This window comes from Motacilla alba, chromosome 1 (genome assembly GCF_015832195.1).
Source record: "Motacilla alba alba isolate MOTALB_02 chromosome 1, Motacilla_alba_V1.0_pri, whole genome shotgun sequence".
Taxonomy (NCBI): Eukaryota; Metazoa; Chordata; class Aves; order Passeriformes; family Motacillidae; genus Motacilla; species Motacilla alba.
In genome coordinates, this window is record NC_052016.1 from 33,481,790 (window position 1) to 33,499,342 (window position 17,553).

The window sequence follows — 17,553 nt, forward strand, 5'->3', positions numbered from 1 at the left end:
CCTCATGTGATGGGCACCCCACCAATCACGCAGCACGCTCCTCAGCAAACTGGGCTCTTTAAAGAGCAGCGGAGGTGGGAGAAAGGGGCCTCCTCAGCTTTGCAGGTGGGTTGGGATTTCTGCTGGGAAGCATCACAAGAAGAGAGTGGTGAGTGCCTTGCTTTGCTCATGGTCTTCTTCTTAAAGAAGCATGTGAGCCAGAAGTGTCTGTTAGGACAGAAGACAGCTCATATGTTAAATGTTTTTTATTGTAGTCCCTGGACTGTGTTTGGTATGTGGGAGTCTGGTACCTGGATAAGGTTAACTGCATGAAATTATTAAGTATTTCATTTTTCTTACCTCAGGCTGTGTCTTCTCTATGGCTATTTTAATTTGTTTCATATTTTTTCTCCTAAAGACTGGGGAGAAGGGAATCGAAAAATTAAATCTGTTGTAAATCCGAGTGTTAAAAGAAAAAAAAGGAAAAATTGTTGTAGAGGAAGACGAATCTTGTAGTTCCCCCTCACTTGTAAAAATAGGAAAGTTAAAAAAACCTGCTTGTTTTGGCTGTGCTGAATTAACAAAGGAGAGAGGAAAAACCTACCTCCCAGCTCTACTTACGAGGTAATTATGCTTGATGATGATTTACCAACCACACCACTGTTCACACAGGCTTCATTTCATAGCAGTCTCTTCAAAAGGAAACTTAATTAGTCTGTGACCCCTGCTTGATTCTGAGCTATGTTTTTGCTTTATTTTTCTCCTCTGGTAGCAAAAAATAATTGTCTGCCTCTTCCATTTCTAAGTGTGGTTGATTCCTAGTGCACCAGCAGTTTTCTGTCAGCGGTGGAGCACGGGGGAAAGTCCAGCAGGGCAGGAGTAGTGCATGAGTTTGTGTCCACTGGAGGTGTTTGCTTTAAAATAAGTAAATAAAGGATGAACTCACATTTGTAAAACATTTGGCTTCTTACAGTGGAGTTCAAGCGATTCATCATTAACATATTGAATTACTTCCTCTTAAAAACATTGTAATTCTCAAGGTGTCCCAAGCACTTGGAAAATGCCTTCTTTTTAAGCCCCTTAGGGGTTAAATTTTCCATCATAACCAATTTGAAAAAACCCCAGAAGTAAGTTTCTTGCTGATGCATCGGGGTCCACAGGCGGTCTGGATGTGGGCAGGTCTGTGGCTCGCGGAGGCTTCCCATGGCACTGGCACTGGCCTTGGCACAGCACCTCCGGCAGCGGTTCCACCTGGATGATTTCCCTCCATCAGCACCCCAGGGCTAGCCTGGGCATCTTGTTCCTGCCTGTAGAGACATGCTCTTCAGCTGGGCTTGGACAGGAGGGGTGGTGCCCAGGCTTCTGCCCCGCAGGGCTGTGCGGGCAGGGACCAGGATTCTGCTGCTGAGCAGCCGGGTTTGCTCAGCTGCGCTCGAGTGGCGCAGAGCCCTTCAGCCAAGGCGGGCAGAGCCTGTGAGTCATAAAACAAACGCATCCTTTGTCTCTGCCTCCTTGCACCAGGGCATGAGAATGCAACGCCCTGAGCAGGGACGCTGAGGGAAAGGGGGGTAGCAAGAGGTGATGTGAAGCCCATGCAAGCCCCACCACCATTCTGAGAAACCTCCAGGAGCAGGGTGTAAAGCCAATGATGCTCCCAGGGATGTTTTGGGATGTCCCTTTGTCACAGTGCTTGACAACTAGCACAGAATGCAAGGCAATCAAAATGCCACCTAGATGTGGCACCTTGGTTCTGTGTTGGGCAATGCCAAATTAATTCTTATCCATTGGCTTTTTTGGGTAGACATGCAGTAGAGCTGGGCTAAGAAGGGGAATTCATTTGTAAGGCCACTGAAATCCTGTCTCAGCCTATAGAAACAGGGTGTTCTATAGGCTTCAAAAGATTGACCAGCGCAATGTATACAAGGTGTACACAACAGACCCTAAATCCCATTTGAATCCAGAAATTGTTGTCAGAAGAGTGTCCTTTCAAAGCCTGCATGAGGTTATCACCTAAAACACAAGGGCAGAAGCCAGTCTCTGCAGAAAGGAGCTTCCTTTTTGTCTCCCACAGTTGTGCTGAGGGTCTCAGGGATACTGAGAGTAAAGGAAGCGAGGGGAGGTCAAGAAAGCTTCAAGGGCATGGAAATAATAGATTGTCTGCAGCTTGGGGGGTACCAGGGGTAGGCAAGGCTACCACTTCTCCTGGGCTCTGGCAGACTCCGCTGGACCCCAATGAGTGTAAGGAGTGTTTTGGGGGTGTGAGGGGAGAGGAGAGGGGAGAAGTTACAACCAGTTGTACTGATTGTGACCAGTGTCAGGAAGAGTAAGAAGTATGTGCCTCAGGAGGGACACAGGAGTTTTTTGGTACAACGAGAGCAACAGACACCTTTCCAAAGCTGCTTAGAGCATGGAGCAAAGTCTGTGGCAGTGATAATTGAATACCTCAGACCTAGATAGGTCACACCTAAATTGCAAGGTTTCTAGGATGTTCTGAGGAACACAAGGTCAAGGTTGAAATTCCAGGACCTGGCTGCCTTCTTAGTGGAAGTTTTGGATAAAGGTTGCAGCTGAAGCTGCAGTTTCCTCAGGGGTTTCCTTGAAGCCCCAGGAAACTGCATTTGGGTCATAAAAATAATTTTAACAGGCCCAAGAAGAAGGCTTCTCTACATCCAAATGCATTTGTGTCTGTGGGCAGAGGCTGCTGGCAGCTGTGTCTCTGGGGGTTGGGAGGAGGGCTGCCCACCACTCTCATACCCTTGGGTGCCTGTGAGTTGCCTCTGTGCACAGCCTGCCTCAGGCACGCCAGCCAAGTTTGCCTCATGCCTCTGTAGTCACGCACCTGTGCTTAGTGCTGTGCAATCCGCTCTTGCTAAATGCAGCTCACCTCCAAGGCATGAGGAGCAGTGGAAAGCTCCTGATCTTCCACAGCTTCTCCTCTGGGACATGTTGGAGGATTGGCTCTCCAGCTGCCCAGCTGTTGTCCAGGCCTTGGAGCACCTGCCTGGTCTCTCATTGCTGATGGTAATACTGGACCACCTGCAAGGGAGAAGAGGTCAGACAAGGGGTTGACCCACGTGGCACAGGTTAATAAAGTGGACACCAAGAAATGAGCTCTTTTGGCACCTATCACTTGGAGGCAGAGGGATAATTCATAGAAATATGGCAACAGTGGGGTTTTTTAAGTCTAGAGTATATCCTTTTTCCCTTGCCTTTTCCTGGTCTCTCTACTTCCCCCTGCACTGCAATCCCATTGAACTCAGTTAAGGTAAGGGAGAACCTTAGGCTGTCTGGAAACTTGCCATTTTCCAGCTGATGCCTGTGGTGATGATTCTGTCCAGCTTTCCTCACAACCATAGTAGCCCACTGGAGGAGGGCTTACCCCAAGAGCAGGAGCTTGCTTTCTCCAGCTAATGTAACTGCAATAATACCTGCCCAAGGGGAGACAGGAGTGAGCCAGGTTCTGCCTGCCAAGGTGGAGAAGAAAGCCAGCTTGTGGAGAGGCAAGAGCTTGGGCTGGATGGACAGCCCATCTACAAGGTGTCAGTGCTGTTGTAACACTGAACAGGGTAACACATTCAACTTTGCTTTATACAATGCAACTGGAGCAGACCCACTTTTCCATGTAGCAGTCAGAGTTCAAGTGCCTGTGTTCAAGCAGGAAAGAGTTCCTTGCTTTTTGGATTGCTGCCTGGCTTGCGATGTCTCTTAGATGGCAATAACTAAAAGGTTTTTAACATCTCTGGAGTTTGCAGCACACAGGTCCATGAGCCAGGCAGTGGTCTCTCCAGCTCTCAGATGAGTGGGAAACCAGGATTCATCTTAGGTTTGGCAGACTCTGCAGTGTTGTATTACAGAACACATGGCTGAACACTGCTCAGACTCAGATTTGACCTGCAAGACAGCCCCTGGACACCCCAGCTTGTCAGGCAGGGACAGAGATCCAGGTTGACCTCACGAGCCTGCCATTTTCAAATACAGAGCCATACGGTTTCATTTATACTGGGTCTGGCTTCCAAACACCCAGCTGGGACTAAAATGTCTTCTCAACTTAAAAATAATGGCCACATATTATTAAAAAATTCCTACACATGCTATCATACAAAAATACTTAGGCACTGCTGATATAATGGTGAGAGCACTGGAGATGTCTGCATGTCTAACCCTCAAACCACTGCAGAGAGAGTGGTACGAAGTGACTGGTTTTTGTCTGTCGCTGTCAGAGGTCCTGCATACCCCAAAAAGGGCAGCTGCTGAGGAGGCAGGAGGTGGCATTTTTAGAGACATCTCACAATATTCTGTTCCTCAGAAAGCTCCCCTTCATTGACAGCTTTTTCTGCTCATATTTCCCAACATCTTCTTTGAAGAATCGGGAAGTCAGTGGCCCCAGCAAAAGAGAGGCACAAGTGCAGGTACTCAGGCAGAAGAAGGATGTTCAAGCAGTTTTTGCTGTCGTCTGCTCAAGATGGGCTCACTGCAGCCTTTCTTTCCTGGCTTATATTTTCTTAAGCACCTGGAAAATGCAGTTGTCTCAGGGTTGGGGCTTTTTCCCCTTACCCTCCCCATGCACATGTGCTCCATTCCTTTGAAAGAAAAACTTGGTGGGTTCTGGTGTCTGAGCTTCTTTCTTCAAGAGGTCTCATGCCTCTGATTGATGCCTTTATGCTGCTCTCTCTGGAAGGGGATGAATTTGATGCAGGGCACCTGACTCTAGACTGCAGGATATAAGCACTCTCAGGAATTTGGTAGGAATGCTACTTGGCCTGGCTCCCCTGAGCCAGCTGCAACCTGAGCTACCCCTCCCTCCTTCTCTTCCTCCCTCACACCTGACTTGGGAGATTCAGCTGCCATTCCCAGCATGGGTGGGAGATGGGGCTGCTTGTAGTAAAGCCCTGTGCTGTAGGTGTGTGTGGGATACAGCCAGAGCACCATAGTTACCGTGGTTCAATCCCATGGTGGTGCTGGTCAAAATGGCCCAGGATAGCATACCCTGGAGTAACACTGGCTCCTTTGGGATAGGGGTGAAGTGAGGGTGCTGGACTTGTCCCCTCTGCATCCACCTGGTGTTTTTGGCCAGGTAGAAGTGACCCACCATGAGCGGAGGTTGTTGTGGGTGCTGTTGTGAGGATGAAAATCCTCATCGAAAGGGAGCTGAAGAAACCAGCTGTCCCCAGAGTGGTCCCAGTCTTCTGTAGCTCAAATATCAGGGAGAGTTTGAGTTAACAGATTAACACCCGGGGAGGTCTCCTCTGAAACTACTATGAAGCAAGGGATGGGAGGTGTACAGACAGGCTGGGAAATTCTGTCTATCCTTCTCCTCATGGATAATTTATGTTTCTGAGTGAAGCATACTGTACTGGTGATTTGATTGAAGACTGTATTTGTTGTTTTCTAGGTTGCATGAAGAATTAAAGATGGCAAAAAGTGATGATTGTGTACACATCTTGCAGGGTCTGTTAGTCTTTGGGAATGTGGTCATTGGGGTAAGTGAAGTGGAACAATATGGGTGGAGGCTTCCTTCCAGTATGACACTTGTTAAAACAGCAGTTCTCCCTCTTCACTTGTGAAGTCCACACATACATGGTCCAGTAAAGAATGAGAGAAGAAGATAAGGAGAGCTGTCCTAGATGATCACTTGGGTGGGAAAGGGACAGCAGGGGCAGATCCACAATACCAAGATGGGTGCTAGGGGAAAAGCCTTAGAACTGTCAGCAGGAGCAGACCATGATTTTTCCAGCCACCTCCCTCCATGTAGTAATGGAATGGCTCTGTTCATTCTTTCTCAACATCCCCAAGTCCTAGGCCTGACCTCTCAAATCAAGGCTGGATGAGATTTGCCTGCAATTCTTCTGTGAAGTCCCAATACAAGAGATTGTAGAGCTGGACAGAGGGAGTTGGATAGCTCCCACTTGGCAGGAAGCTGAATTAAAGGAAAGCAGTCTACACCTGTTTCTGCCAGGTATTTCTTTGGGGAACCTTGAACTAATGGATTTCTTGCGCTTCCCAGATGTGCGGCATTGCCCTGACAGCAGAGTGTATCTACGTTGTGTCTAACCCCCATGGTCCCTACCCTCTGCTGAAAGCCACAGAAAACAGTGACATCTACGCTGCAGCCTGGATTGGCATCTTTGTCGGCCTTGCACTCTTTGCCCTGTCTATCCTTGGTATCATTGGAGTCGTTAAGGCCAGCAGGACCTTGCTGTTGGTGGTAAGTGTAGCAAAACTTACCTTCCTATTGCTGCCAAACTGAATAAACGATGCCTTAGTATCCCTGGTCACCTTGGGAAAAAAACAATGACCAAAGACAGCTTTTATACTGATAAGGAGCCAAAGGTTCTTCTTGATCATGGCTGTGGTGTCCCAGAAGGTGACCCCTGTGAAGACTCATGCACCAGAAGCTCCCAAACCAGGCTGAGGGAATAAATGGAGATAGCCACAGTGAAGGTTTGACTGGCTTGACCCTGACCTTGCCCTGAAGCAATGCAGGAGCACTTGTGCAATCATATATAGTTGGGATGTGGTTTAGATCCTTGTTTCTCCCCACCCCTTACTGCTTTTCAGCTGTCATACAGTATTCAGTTTAGGAGCTGATAAGTAGTGACTTCTGTACAAGGCATTAGTAAGTGTCAGGATACCAAATATGGGTGCAACGAAGAACATAGGACATGAGCAGGCAGGCAGAAATTACAGGGGTGGGGACAGAGCTTTGGATAAGCCAAAGACAGCGTTAAGATGTGGACAAATCTCTGTACAATGCCTTACTTACTCATTTAGTATGGCAGTATGGCAAAACTTAATTGGTGTTTGCATTAACGAAGGGTAGAGATGAAAACTGAAATGAGCTCTCTTGTGGATTACTGTGGGGTTGCAGGGTGTCTGTTTTAGACAAGAGGCACTCAGAGATCTGAACTCTTGAGCCAGGGAATATGCCAGAAAACAGCTGAGGATACAGAATTCCCTTAACTTTGAATTTTGGTGTCCTGGCTGAAACCCACGGCTCTGGTTTAGGATTTATGAGAGGGTACAAGGGACAGAAGCTGCGGTAAGTAGGAAAAAATGCTTTAAATCAGGGAAGAACATTATAAAATGTGGGAGGAGGAACAGATACATGAGAACTCCAAAGAAAATATGGAAACTGTCAAAGGGATTATGCTGGAAAGGGAAACAAAAGCATGAAAGAGACTATGAGAGGTGATCCCTGTAATCTGTTTTCATGAAAGATCTTTGCTCACAATGTAGGAGTGTTCAGGAAATCTGATATGAAAAATCGGGGGGATCTGAATGATGCCCTAAGCTGCACCTTCACTTTCCCCAGAGTACAATCTCTCCTTCTAGGAGTGAACAGCTTCCTGCTGAAAAGCTTAGAGCTGGTAAGTGGAAGTGAAAGGAGGACACATGACACAAACATAGGTTGCCAATGAGACACAACAAAGAAAAGGACAAAGTATTTTCAGTGGAGGCAGGGTAGTCTTAATGCCATCAGGTTCTGATGAAGTCTTGTCTGTGAGATGGAGAAGAATTCCAGTCATTCACCTTCAAGAAAGCAGATTGCAAATTGGAACAAGCACTGGGAAGGGCTGGCCACCTTTGCATCAAGCAGGGTTTCTGGCTTAATCTTGAAAAAAATGCTGAACTGTTTCTTCAAGAACTAATGCTGCTGTCTTTTTCCCACAGTACCTCATTCTGATGCTGATCACTTTTGCATTTGAAATGGCTTCTTGCATCACAGCAGCAACTCACCAAGACTCAGTGAGTATTTCTGTTCTCATGCATTCTTTTAACTTTGCTGGGAAACACAACTTCTAGGGCACACAGTCACCCTGTTCAGCGTAGTAAATATGATAATACAGTGTAAACTCACAAGACTACTGCTGAACAGAAGACAACCCCACAACAACAAACTCCAACATCATTATTCTAATCAAAGAAATAGCTTTGTTGTTTCAAACGTAGTTTTGTTATTTTTAACGTTTAAAAATGTTTAACACCTTGTGGTTAAGGAAATAATAGCGTGGGTTAGTTGAATCATCAACACAGTGTTTAGTCTTTCAGCTACCAACTGATTAATCTATCCTACACAGAGAAGACAATTCTTCAGTGTTGCCCCAGGCAGTGGTACCAGTGAGGGAAAGATTACATGGATTATAGGAGATACTGTGGGCAGGGAAATTATTTGTGGTGCTTTAGTTCCAACATACCAAATGCAATCCATAGCTTCTGCACAGCTTTTGTGATATACATCTAGTAGTGGCTGCTTGAGATCTTCATCTTTGTTGCTCCTGCTCCTCAAATCCTGCTCTTTATTCTCATGTGTAAAACCAGAGGAGAAGCAGCATTCCTGTTCTCCAGCAGGACTCTGAAACAATACAACAAACCCTCCCCAAATAACCCTGTATTTGCTTTACATGGCCACTTATTTACATATTTTCTGCATTTTTCTCTGTTGTGATTTTGTTGTTGTTGTTTTTCTTTTTCTGTAGCTCACTCCAGAGCTCTTCCTGAAGCAAATGCTGGAGAGATATCAGAAGTCAGAGGCAAACAATAACAGTGACAATGAGGTCACAAAGACATGGGATGAACTCATGCGTCAGGTAATACACTGAAAAGTCACTAATTACTAAATGCTCTGCAAGCCTCGAATTTCAAGTCTTCCTTGGGGCTGCTGGATAATAAAGAGGATGGCATCTGCCTTGAACCTTAAAGAAAGTTCTGACACACTCCCTGTTTAGCTCGTTTATCAGATAGCAGACTGTCAAAGGCAGGCACTTCAAAAATCTCTCCCATAAATCTGTGATTAATACCTAACCAGTGTTCTGACATGTGCAGGGCTGTGACCTGGGCCCACAAAGACCCTTCCCTTCTCTGTCCCTGCAGAACCACTGCTGTGGGGTGAATGGCCCCTCTGACTGGCAGGAGTACACATCTGCCTTCCGCCTCACGCACAGCGACGCCGACTACCCCTGGCCACGGACATGCTGCGTGCTGGATGCAAAAGGGCTTCCTGTCAACCTTGATGGCTGCAAACTTGGAGTGCCTGGCTACTATAACAGCAATGTAAGATCATCTCTGCTTTTTCCAGTTAGCATACATCAGTGCCTTGCTGGAAGGGAAAGAAACCATGAATAGCCTTTCTCCTTCACTGTAAGCTACAGGTGTTCAAAAGCTTTCTGGATGAGAAGAAATGCCTGTAGAGTCCTGGCCATATTGCTGAACACAGGACAGGATTTTTTTTTAGGATAATGTCTTTCCTATTGGAGAGAGAAATCTCCCAAGCCACTGCTAATAAGTGACATTTCTAACATGCAGATGGACATAAACCAAACTTAGCCCAAAGATGAGAGTATACAATATGAGTAGGCAAATCAGCAGTTCTCCTCCTCAAGGAAGAACTTTTCAGTAGACCATTATGTCCTATTCACTAGGTTGCTGGGTCACGAGCATCAGCTTCTGCACTAGCTTGCATTTCTAGAAGGCATTCAAGCTTCCAAATTTTCTTGATGCTTCTTGATTCTGGAGGTCAATTCCGTGTCAACTGTGTTTGGTTATCTAACTGTACTTGGCAAGTGGATGGCACAGCAAGTTGTCCTTGAAGTGTTTGAGATGGGTCTACTTTGTATTTGGAGCCAGAAATAGTAGGTTATCTGCAAGATGTCAATAAGCAGTGTAGCTCTGGCTTGATTTTTTGAGACCCTCTGAGCTACCCAAATTACAGTAGGAGAGGAGCATGCCACCATGCCACCTCAGTCTCTCTCGGGGGTGTCACCTTGCAGTGCAGGCTCATTGCTGCTGTTGAGTCATTGCTGGTTGTCTTTCAGGGTTGTTACGATGCTATTTCTGGGCCAGTGAACACACATGCGTGGGGTGTTGCCTGGTTTGGCTTTGCCATCCTCTGCTGGACTGTAAGTACTTAATATTTGCCTTTATTTCCTCTTCTCTCCTCTTGCTATTCCACACCCAGTTGGGTGGAGGTGGATGACAGGACTGACGCATTTAAAATGTCCATATATTATCGTCATTCATTCATCACAAATCTGCCTGTAGCCTGCTCCACTAAGGGCTACATTTAGAAGTTCCCTTCCATTCTGGCTTCCAGAGGTGAGGGATTAGATGGCCTTCCAGTCTGCCATGGCCTGCTGCAACCTGCTGCTATCTCAGCAATACAACACAGCAAACACAGCTTGCAGATGCTTCTTTGTGGAATGTATTGGATCATCATGATAGATAATTGAGCTTGCAGTTTGAAGAATTTGTAGGAGTGTATTCAGTACTTGGGGTCCAGCAGCTTCATGACAGAAAATCCCCAGTGAGAAGAGTGATATAGTCAAATAGTTATAGCTGCACGTGTCTTCGTTCTTTACTATGTAGTTTCTGTGCAGATAAAAAACTTTAAGATCTTCTGCCTGAACAGGCTTTGCTTTTCAAGACTTTCTTTTACTATCTCCTACCAGTAGGACTAAATGGGGCTGGGGGAGGGGTGGAGAGCAGGAAATGGGGGGCAGAGAAACTTAATAGTGTTGTCATTTCAGTTCTGCGTCCTCCTTGGCACCATGTTCTACTGGAGTGCAATTGAATACTGAAGGCCTGGTGTCCTTAGTGCTGTCCTGAAGAGCCATGTGAAACTGCATCTGTTTGTCTCCCACTCCATTCTCCTCAGGCCATGGAGGATTTGAAGTTTTCCCACTACCTCTCCCATATGTACTTTTGCCCCTCCAAAAACTTGACACAAAGAACTGATGACTGCAGGAAAGAATATTCTTGTCCCTGCTTTGCCCCTTGTTCTGCAGCCTTAATGCCTCCTGGCTGAAGCACAATCCTTCTTTCACTGTGCAAGAAATCCTGGAGCATAAGATGAGAAAAAAAGTGATCTGTTTTTTTCTCTGATGACATCAGAAAAGAAAATGTCCATATACACTTGGTCTGGAAACATGTCTCTCTAAAATTAGTTTGAATTTAAATTATAATGCTCCAGCAAGGGCTATGTGAGCAAAACTGTAACCTCCTGTGACCAATAAGGACAGATGCTGCAAGGGAAAAGGCTGCAGACTTCTCTGTTATATTCTACTGATCAACTTCTCTTGCTGGTCTCTGTCACCCTTGCCTTAGAATAAGGCAAATTCTCTGAGCATTTAAGTGTGTCAGCAATAAAAACATGTCACAGATAGAAAGTCTGTTGCTAGTCAAGCCCAATAAAAGGCTAGCTCACTCCTCAGCAATATGCTGCCTATATGCAAGCCTACCTCCTGTCACTGATGAAACTACTGCATGTGCTCCTACCTTCAGAAGTGCAAGTCCAGGAAAAGCTCCACTTGTGAACAAGCAACTCCTTCAAAAAAGCTGTTATGTACTTTGCACAAGATTTCATACATCTATGGGCTAGAATTGGTGCAGAATACAGGGGGTTCTGTGCTGTAGTTTCCTTTGCAAATGTGGCTGTCCCATGCTCCTGGTTTATTGTGCTTCTTGCTTTAGCTACCTGTGTGTAAATGGTCACACCCCCTGTGTCACTCCCCTTCGACATCCCTGGATCAGGTAGGACAAATGGCAAATAATGGCAGTAACTCTTGGGAAAAATGCAAGCAAAGAGCTAACTGAACCAAACCCAGTCCTTGCATCAGCGCTTGCAGCTTTTACTCAGTTCAATAAAGGCTGTTTACTTTGGCCCAGACTGAGCTGGTGTCTTTCCTAGTGAATGCTTCAGTAGTTAAATGTATTGTGAGACATGTGTTCCTCTGTAAATTGTTTTAAAGTTAAGCCTCTTCCAAAGATGTACTGGTTCATGTCCTGATGCTTGCCATCTGCCTTGATTCTTTGTTTTTATATATTCACCAAAATACTAATTAAAAAGAAATGGAAGTGAATTTTTTCTCTTGTTCAAGATTGTGTCTTTGGGAAGGGAAAAAAATAAAGGTCTGTGTTTGGGACATGTGGGGCAGCACAATGACAGGATTTAACATCCTGTAACAGAGATGCTAAAGCACCAAGATGCAGCTACAGAAACTCAGCAGCCAAGTAGTTCCTTGCCAGAGTGCTGAGGGAGAGGAGGAGGCAGATATAAGGGTGAAGAGATTAAGGAAGAAAGGTTGGGTCCCTGCAACACAGAAGGAGTTTTCTGTATGACTGTGCCTTCAGAACTGATAATCCTCATGGATCAGCCACTCCCCTGGTTCAGTGGTGTGGTGACTGTCTTGGAGACTCTGGACTCTGAGAAATTCCATAAGGAAATTAGTCTTCAGCCCTTTTGTTGTGAGACTTGAGTCATGGATTGACCACGCAGACCATGTATGTCAGTGGTTAAGGTTTGGTTTTCAAGGGGGCGAGGGGGAGGTTTGGTGGAAGTGATGCCTTGGGTTTTAGCTTTCATATTTTTCAGATTCTGTACTGCTTTAGTGTGTAGTTCTGAACTTCATATTAAGGGATGGTAAGCTCTCTTCACAGTACAGCTAGACAAAACAATTCCTTTCTTAGCTTGGGACCAAGGACAACCGACCCAAATTTCAGGCCCAAGAGCATAAACAACGTGGACTGAAGAGAGGAAAAACAAGCAGGATGGGACTTCATCACCTAAACCTATAAGTGAACAATTAACTCCAATATGCAAATGGACCAGAATTTATAAAAGTGAGAGGCCCCGTGACCAGTCATCCATTTTTGTGACCATTTTGGTTCATCTTGGGTGTAGCCGTGGCTGGGCTCTTGTACTGCCCAAGGTGCATCCATTGAGTCCTTTTAATAAATACCTGCTTTATTCTTTAACTCCATCTAGCCTCTGTTCTAGGTCAGCCTTCTCAAGGCATCAGTAGGGTTGGGTGTTTTTATGTTTATGCTGCTGAAAGCTACAGTAATACCTAAATGTAAAGAAATCTAAAGAGAATCAGCATCTGCCAAAGTTTGGGAGCAATGGCAAAGACTAGGTTCTCTGCTACTTGCCAGAAACTGCAAATTCCTGCCAACTGCAACAGCAGAGAGAAGAAGAATGGAGCAGGAAGGACACAGCAGGCACAGAGACTCTGTCCTTGCTCAGCCAAATGCCTCCAATAACTCTTGGCTGTGGATAGCTGCCCTCCTGCATAAGGGCCTCTTGCTTGACTTTTTCCCTGAAACTCAAGCAGCTCTGCACATGGGTGAAACAACTGGCTGTGGGACTTTCTAGAGCCTAGTAAGGCCTTCGGAATATGGAGGTCACTGGACATTCTGCCTGGAGAAAACTGTAGGACCACAGAAGCAGGTGAGACCAAATATTATTTTCCTCCTCTGGTCTTTTTCTTCAGACCTTTCTGCTCCATCTAAGTATGGTATGATTACAGCACTGCATTTAGTATAGAGGAAAATGCTGCAGGATTTTGAAGGAGAAGAGAAACTGGCAATACTTTAAATAGACTGTTACAGTATTAACTGCTCCAACCAGTTGCAAATTATACCATTGACCTGTTACATAAAAGGCAGCTCAAGTCAATTCAGTTTGGGTTCTTCAAATTTGCTTTCTGCTTCTTAAGCCTTTCCCTCCCATTGCACTTTATGATTTATGTACTAAAAAAATAAAAGCTGTGACCAAGTAAACCAGGCAATGGTGGATCTGTTCAGAAGTGCAAAACATGCCAGAGTGCATCCAGAAAAACCCAGGTTTATCTGCCTGAACTAAGGGGGAAGGAGAGGATTGAACTGATGACGGAATGATGTTGATCAGGGTCATGAAAAATCCTGCTGAAAATTCAGAAAAAGCTGTGCTTCTGAAGGTTAATTCCAGCCTCTGAAATTGCCTGAGGTGCCAGGGAAAGGGTGAGGAAGGGATGAAGTCTGTGACAGGAATGGTGGTGACCAGGCTTAGCTGTCAGCTGACACTTGTAAAAAAAATCCTGGTCATTCTCAGCTGTTTGGATTGCTTCCTGAAGGCATGGATGTATGTGGTCTTCAGAGCAGGCAATATGCATATGTGAGTGAGAACTGCTGGACTAAGACATCCTGCTAAGACAGGATGAAGGAAAAAAATGCTGCAGGTGAAAGTCATTTGGTCTGTTTGCAGATTTGCTCTGTGTATTTATTCTTTATAGGTGTGAATATTCACAGTTCTCTCGTGGCAATAAAAGCACTCTTCAATATCCCATGGAGCTACCAAATGTAATTTTAGATTATTAACTTACTGCAATACTCCCAGCTCTGAGAAATCAAGAGTCTCGCTGAGAAGCACCCTCTGTTCATAGCTGATGGAGTGCTGTGTCCTCCAGTCCAAAAAGAATCCCACATCCTCAGCTGCTGCCCTCCCATGCACACAGAAGTGTAACCTGGTGCTTTTCACACTGCTGAATGTTTGTTGCTGGCAGTACTGAAGGTGTCTATTCCTTCAGGCAATGGGGCATTGTGGGGCTGCCATTGTGTATTTTGTGCCTCAAGCCCCATTTTTCCAACAAGTTTTCCTGCCCCTTCCTCCTTTCCCCTCACTTCTGCATGAGACCTCTTCACACAGACTCTTTCAGGCCCTGTTTTTCTTTACCTTGCTGGTTCGTGTATGACATACAATGGCCATTATGTGCCATACTTACATCTGGCTACCCACCTCATTGGGAAAACTAGCAACCAGGCTGACAGTGGTGTTCTGTATCTTCTGATGTGGGTGATTTATTCCCTTTCCTGCTCACTGCCCTGGCATCTTAGTTTTTCACATTCCCTACAACAGGGACTCATGCCATGTCATTGGGACCAATGACCTAAAACCAGCTCCTAAATTAATCCTCCTCCTCCCAACCCTTGGCAGCCCTGCCCTCCTTTGCAAATGGGGAAATCCCCTGCAACGTGTGGTATGCTGGGAACCTCCTGCAAGAACTCTCCCTGCAATCTCAGGCATATTTAGGAGATCCTGCTTTGGGAGGAGTGGATTATGACTGCTGAGGGTTGATCCTCAACAGGAAAAAAGGTGAGGATGTTTCTGACTTGCTTCTGAGGTGAAATTACATCACAGGCAAGGTCATGTGCAGTTCTTGCATGATCACCAGTTGAGATAAACCCTGCAAGAGAGACAAGTGATGAGCAGTGAGCTGCTCTAGCTACCCAGGGTTGATGCTAACTGTGAGCCAATGCAGGACTTCTCTATTTTTCCCAAAGCAATGCTCACCTTTAGCAGGGTACTGTGGCTGGCACAGAGGCTGGAGACTGCAAATCCAAGTCACCCTGTAAATAACCAGCCTAGTCCTTTTGTACTGTCTGACTCTTGATATTTAAAGTAAATTATCTCTCAGTGAAAAAAAAAAAAAAGTAAAGCAGTTTGTGAGCACTGTTTTTTCTGATTTCTTCTTCCTGATCCCTGTGAAGTAAGAGGAAAAGAAAATGTTACCTGATATTCTTCAGACTGGTTCAATTTAATCTCATGGCTGTTGGGTGTTGGTTTTTTTTTTTTTTCCTTTTGGGGTTTTACTTATCTAGAAACTTCCTCTGTTGAATAATCATCATGTGTGCTATTCTCCTTTCTCCAGTTCTGGTTGTTCGCATGTTTGTTTGCCTTGTGGTTCTTTCTTAAGCAGCTACAAAGTTGTTTTTTTTTTAAGTCATTTCCTCTCACTGAATTCAAATAATTCCTGGTCTTTTCAGATAAGGAATTTAAATGACAGAGAAATGTACCCTCTGCAGCAGATGTGCTATGCAAGAAAACAGGTCCCATTTTAAGATGGATCTGGACCCAAACTGCAAACATAATTCCTAGGAGTTGTCTAGATTTGCAAAATGTAGCTCATCTCCCACTGCACTTTGCTAATAAGACATACAAAAATGTGTTTAATTATGGAGTGAGACAAACATTCAAGTTTTAACACTCACACTTTGTCTAACTTCTGAGGGCATTAAGACTCAGGCAGATCTGAGCTTTGCAGATCCCATTCATTTCTAATCCTTAACACTGAAACTGTTCGTCCTTTACCCATGTGGTGAGGCACGTTCTTTGAATAGTTTATCCTGTCCAAATGGAAAATGAACTCCGAAATCTCACTGCCTTTCTCTATCTTGGCTGTTATAATCTGTTATTTTTGTTGGTGGTGGTGCCTTGTGCCAGTCTCCCTTCCCTGCACAGCCTGCCTCCCCTTTGCTGCCAGCTGACCTTTAGCCCCATCCAGTGGGATATCAGTGGGATGTCCTGCTGCCCAGAGCTACTGGACTCCTGTGTTGCAGAGGGGATGTAAGAGACACCAGTGTCAAATGCTCCTTGGTGCTGGCTAAGGTTGATTCCTGGTTAACAGCCAGGTTGGGAACTTGCTTAATCCTGGTTTTGGCTTAGCTGAAAGTATCCAAAATGTTGTAGCTGTGGCTTCCAAAACAACCTACACAGGGTATTGCCCTGAGTCAGGCAGGCAAAAGAAACTGGCTGAAAGAGTGTTCAAGCACTGCCATGTGTTTAAGGACCCTGATTTAGGGCACAGTGCCAACTGCAGCAGGAGCAGGTCCGCAGTGTCCCTTTGGCCTAATTTTTGTAACCATGGGAATGCTGTGGGGCAGTCTGAGGTTCTCCCCTTGCCTTATGGCCAAGTCATTGCGAGACTCTGTGGCACAAAGAATGGGAAAATACTGGTCCTATACAGCAATACAGCAAAAGTTCTAATAGAGCACTAATGATTGGCTCTGGCTAACAACAATTCCAGAGTTCAACAAACACGGTTTTCTCTCTCAATTTGTATGCCAGTTGCCATGGTAAGCAGGAAGCACAACCCAGGCATTTTCCTAAAGGGAAACTGAAGTCATGAAGGAGTTAGGAAAGGGAATCAAGCCCTGAGTTCAGCTGCTGAGTAGGAAAAAAAATATTTCATTTAACCTGATGATTCATCTGCCTTTTAGGGAGAACAGTGATCAAGCTGCACTGCAGATACATCCACTGAGGCTACAAGCACTAACATCCCTTTTTTTTTTCCTCTCTTTGATCCCAGGATGGAATAAGGGACACATAATAACAAAATTTATTTCCATGCTACAGCTCAGAGATTGGCTCAATGAGAGCCAAGGAACTAAATTAATAATTTGTTTAAGTTCTTGCTTGACCTTTACAAATCAACAGAAGTGCATACGTGATGCACCAGCAGCCTTCATAGTAACTTCTACTGTTCCAGCCTGACTTGTGCTGTACAAGAACTGGGATCACAAAGTTTTTTCATACTCTACTCTGTGTTGCTCTGCATTATCACAGGCAAGGCAGAATTCTGCAGGAGATGTGCTAAATAGGAGGACATGGTTGCACATCACTGAAACTTCAGCCTGGTAGAACTAGCAATGGTAAGAGAAAAGATTATTTTACTCTTGAAAATTTTAAAGCATTTCAGAGAACAGTAATTCCACAGAAATCTCCAAGCTTTCACTTAATTTTCAGAGCTGCAGAGCAACTGCAGCTCCCATAAACTCCAATCAGAAAAGTGTGTGGTCAGAGCCTAACCTTCAGTCCCCACCATCAAAGCCCACACAAATACAGATCAGTACCCTGGCCACTCACAAAACAAAAGAGGGGCTCAAACTCCATGTCAGAGGATGACAAAAGCATTTGCACTGTATTCATAAACAAAACCCAGAAAAAAAAATTAAATGCTCCACAATATCACTAGGGCACAGATC

General features: G+C 45.1%; 1 protein-coding gene across 3 annotated transcripts; it reads left to right on the top strand.

Annotated features, from left to right (window-relative positions):
• UPK1B (uroplakin 1B) lies at nt 1-11,834 on the top strand. Of its 3 annotated transcripts, none has more exons than XM_038129382.1 (8): nt 1-148; nt 5,372-5,459; nt 5,984-6,184; nt 7,651-7,725; nt 8,457-8,567; nt 8,851-9,030; nt 9,792-9,875; nt 10,503-11,834. In XM_038129382.1, the coding sequence occupies exons 2-8, from the start codon at nt 5,391-5,393 to the stop codon at nt 10,551-10,553; spliced, it is 771 nt and encodes a 256-aa protein (XP_037985310.1). In that variant the 5' UTR covers nt 1-148; nt 5,372-5,390; the 3' UTR covers nt 10,554-11,834. The 3 variants fall into 3 exon arrangements, with proteins under 3 accessions (XP_037985310.1, XP_037985320.1, XP_037985327.1); XM_038129392.1 differs by having other exon boundaries at nt 23-105; XM_038129399.1 differs by lacking the exon at nt 1-148 and adding an exon at nt 155-603.
• The last annotated feature ends 5,719 nt before the right edge of the window (nt 11,835-17,553 follow it).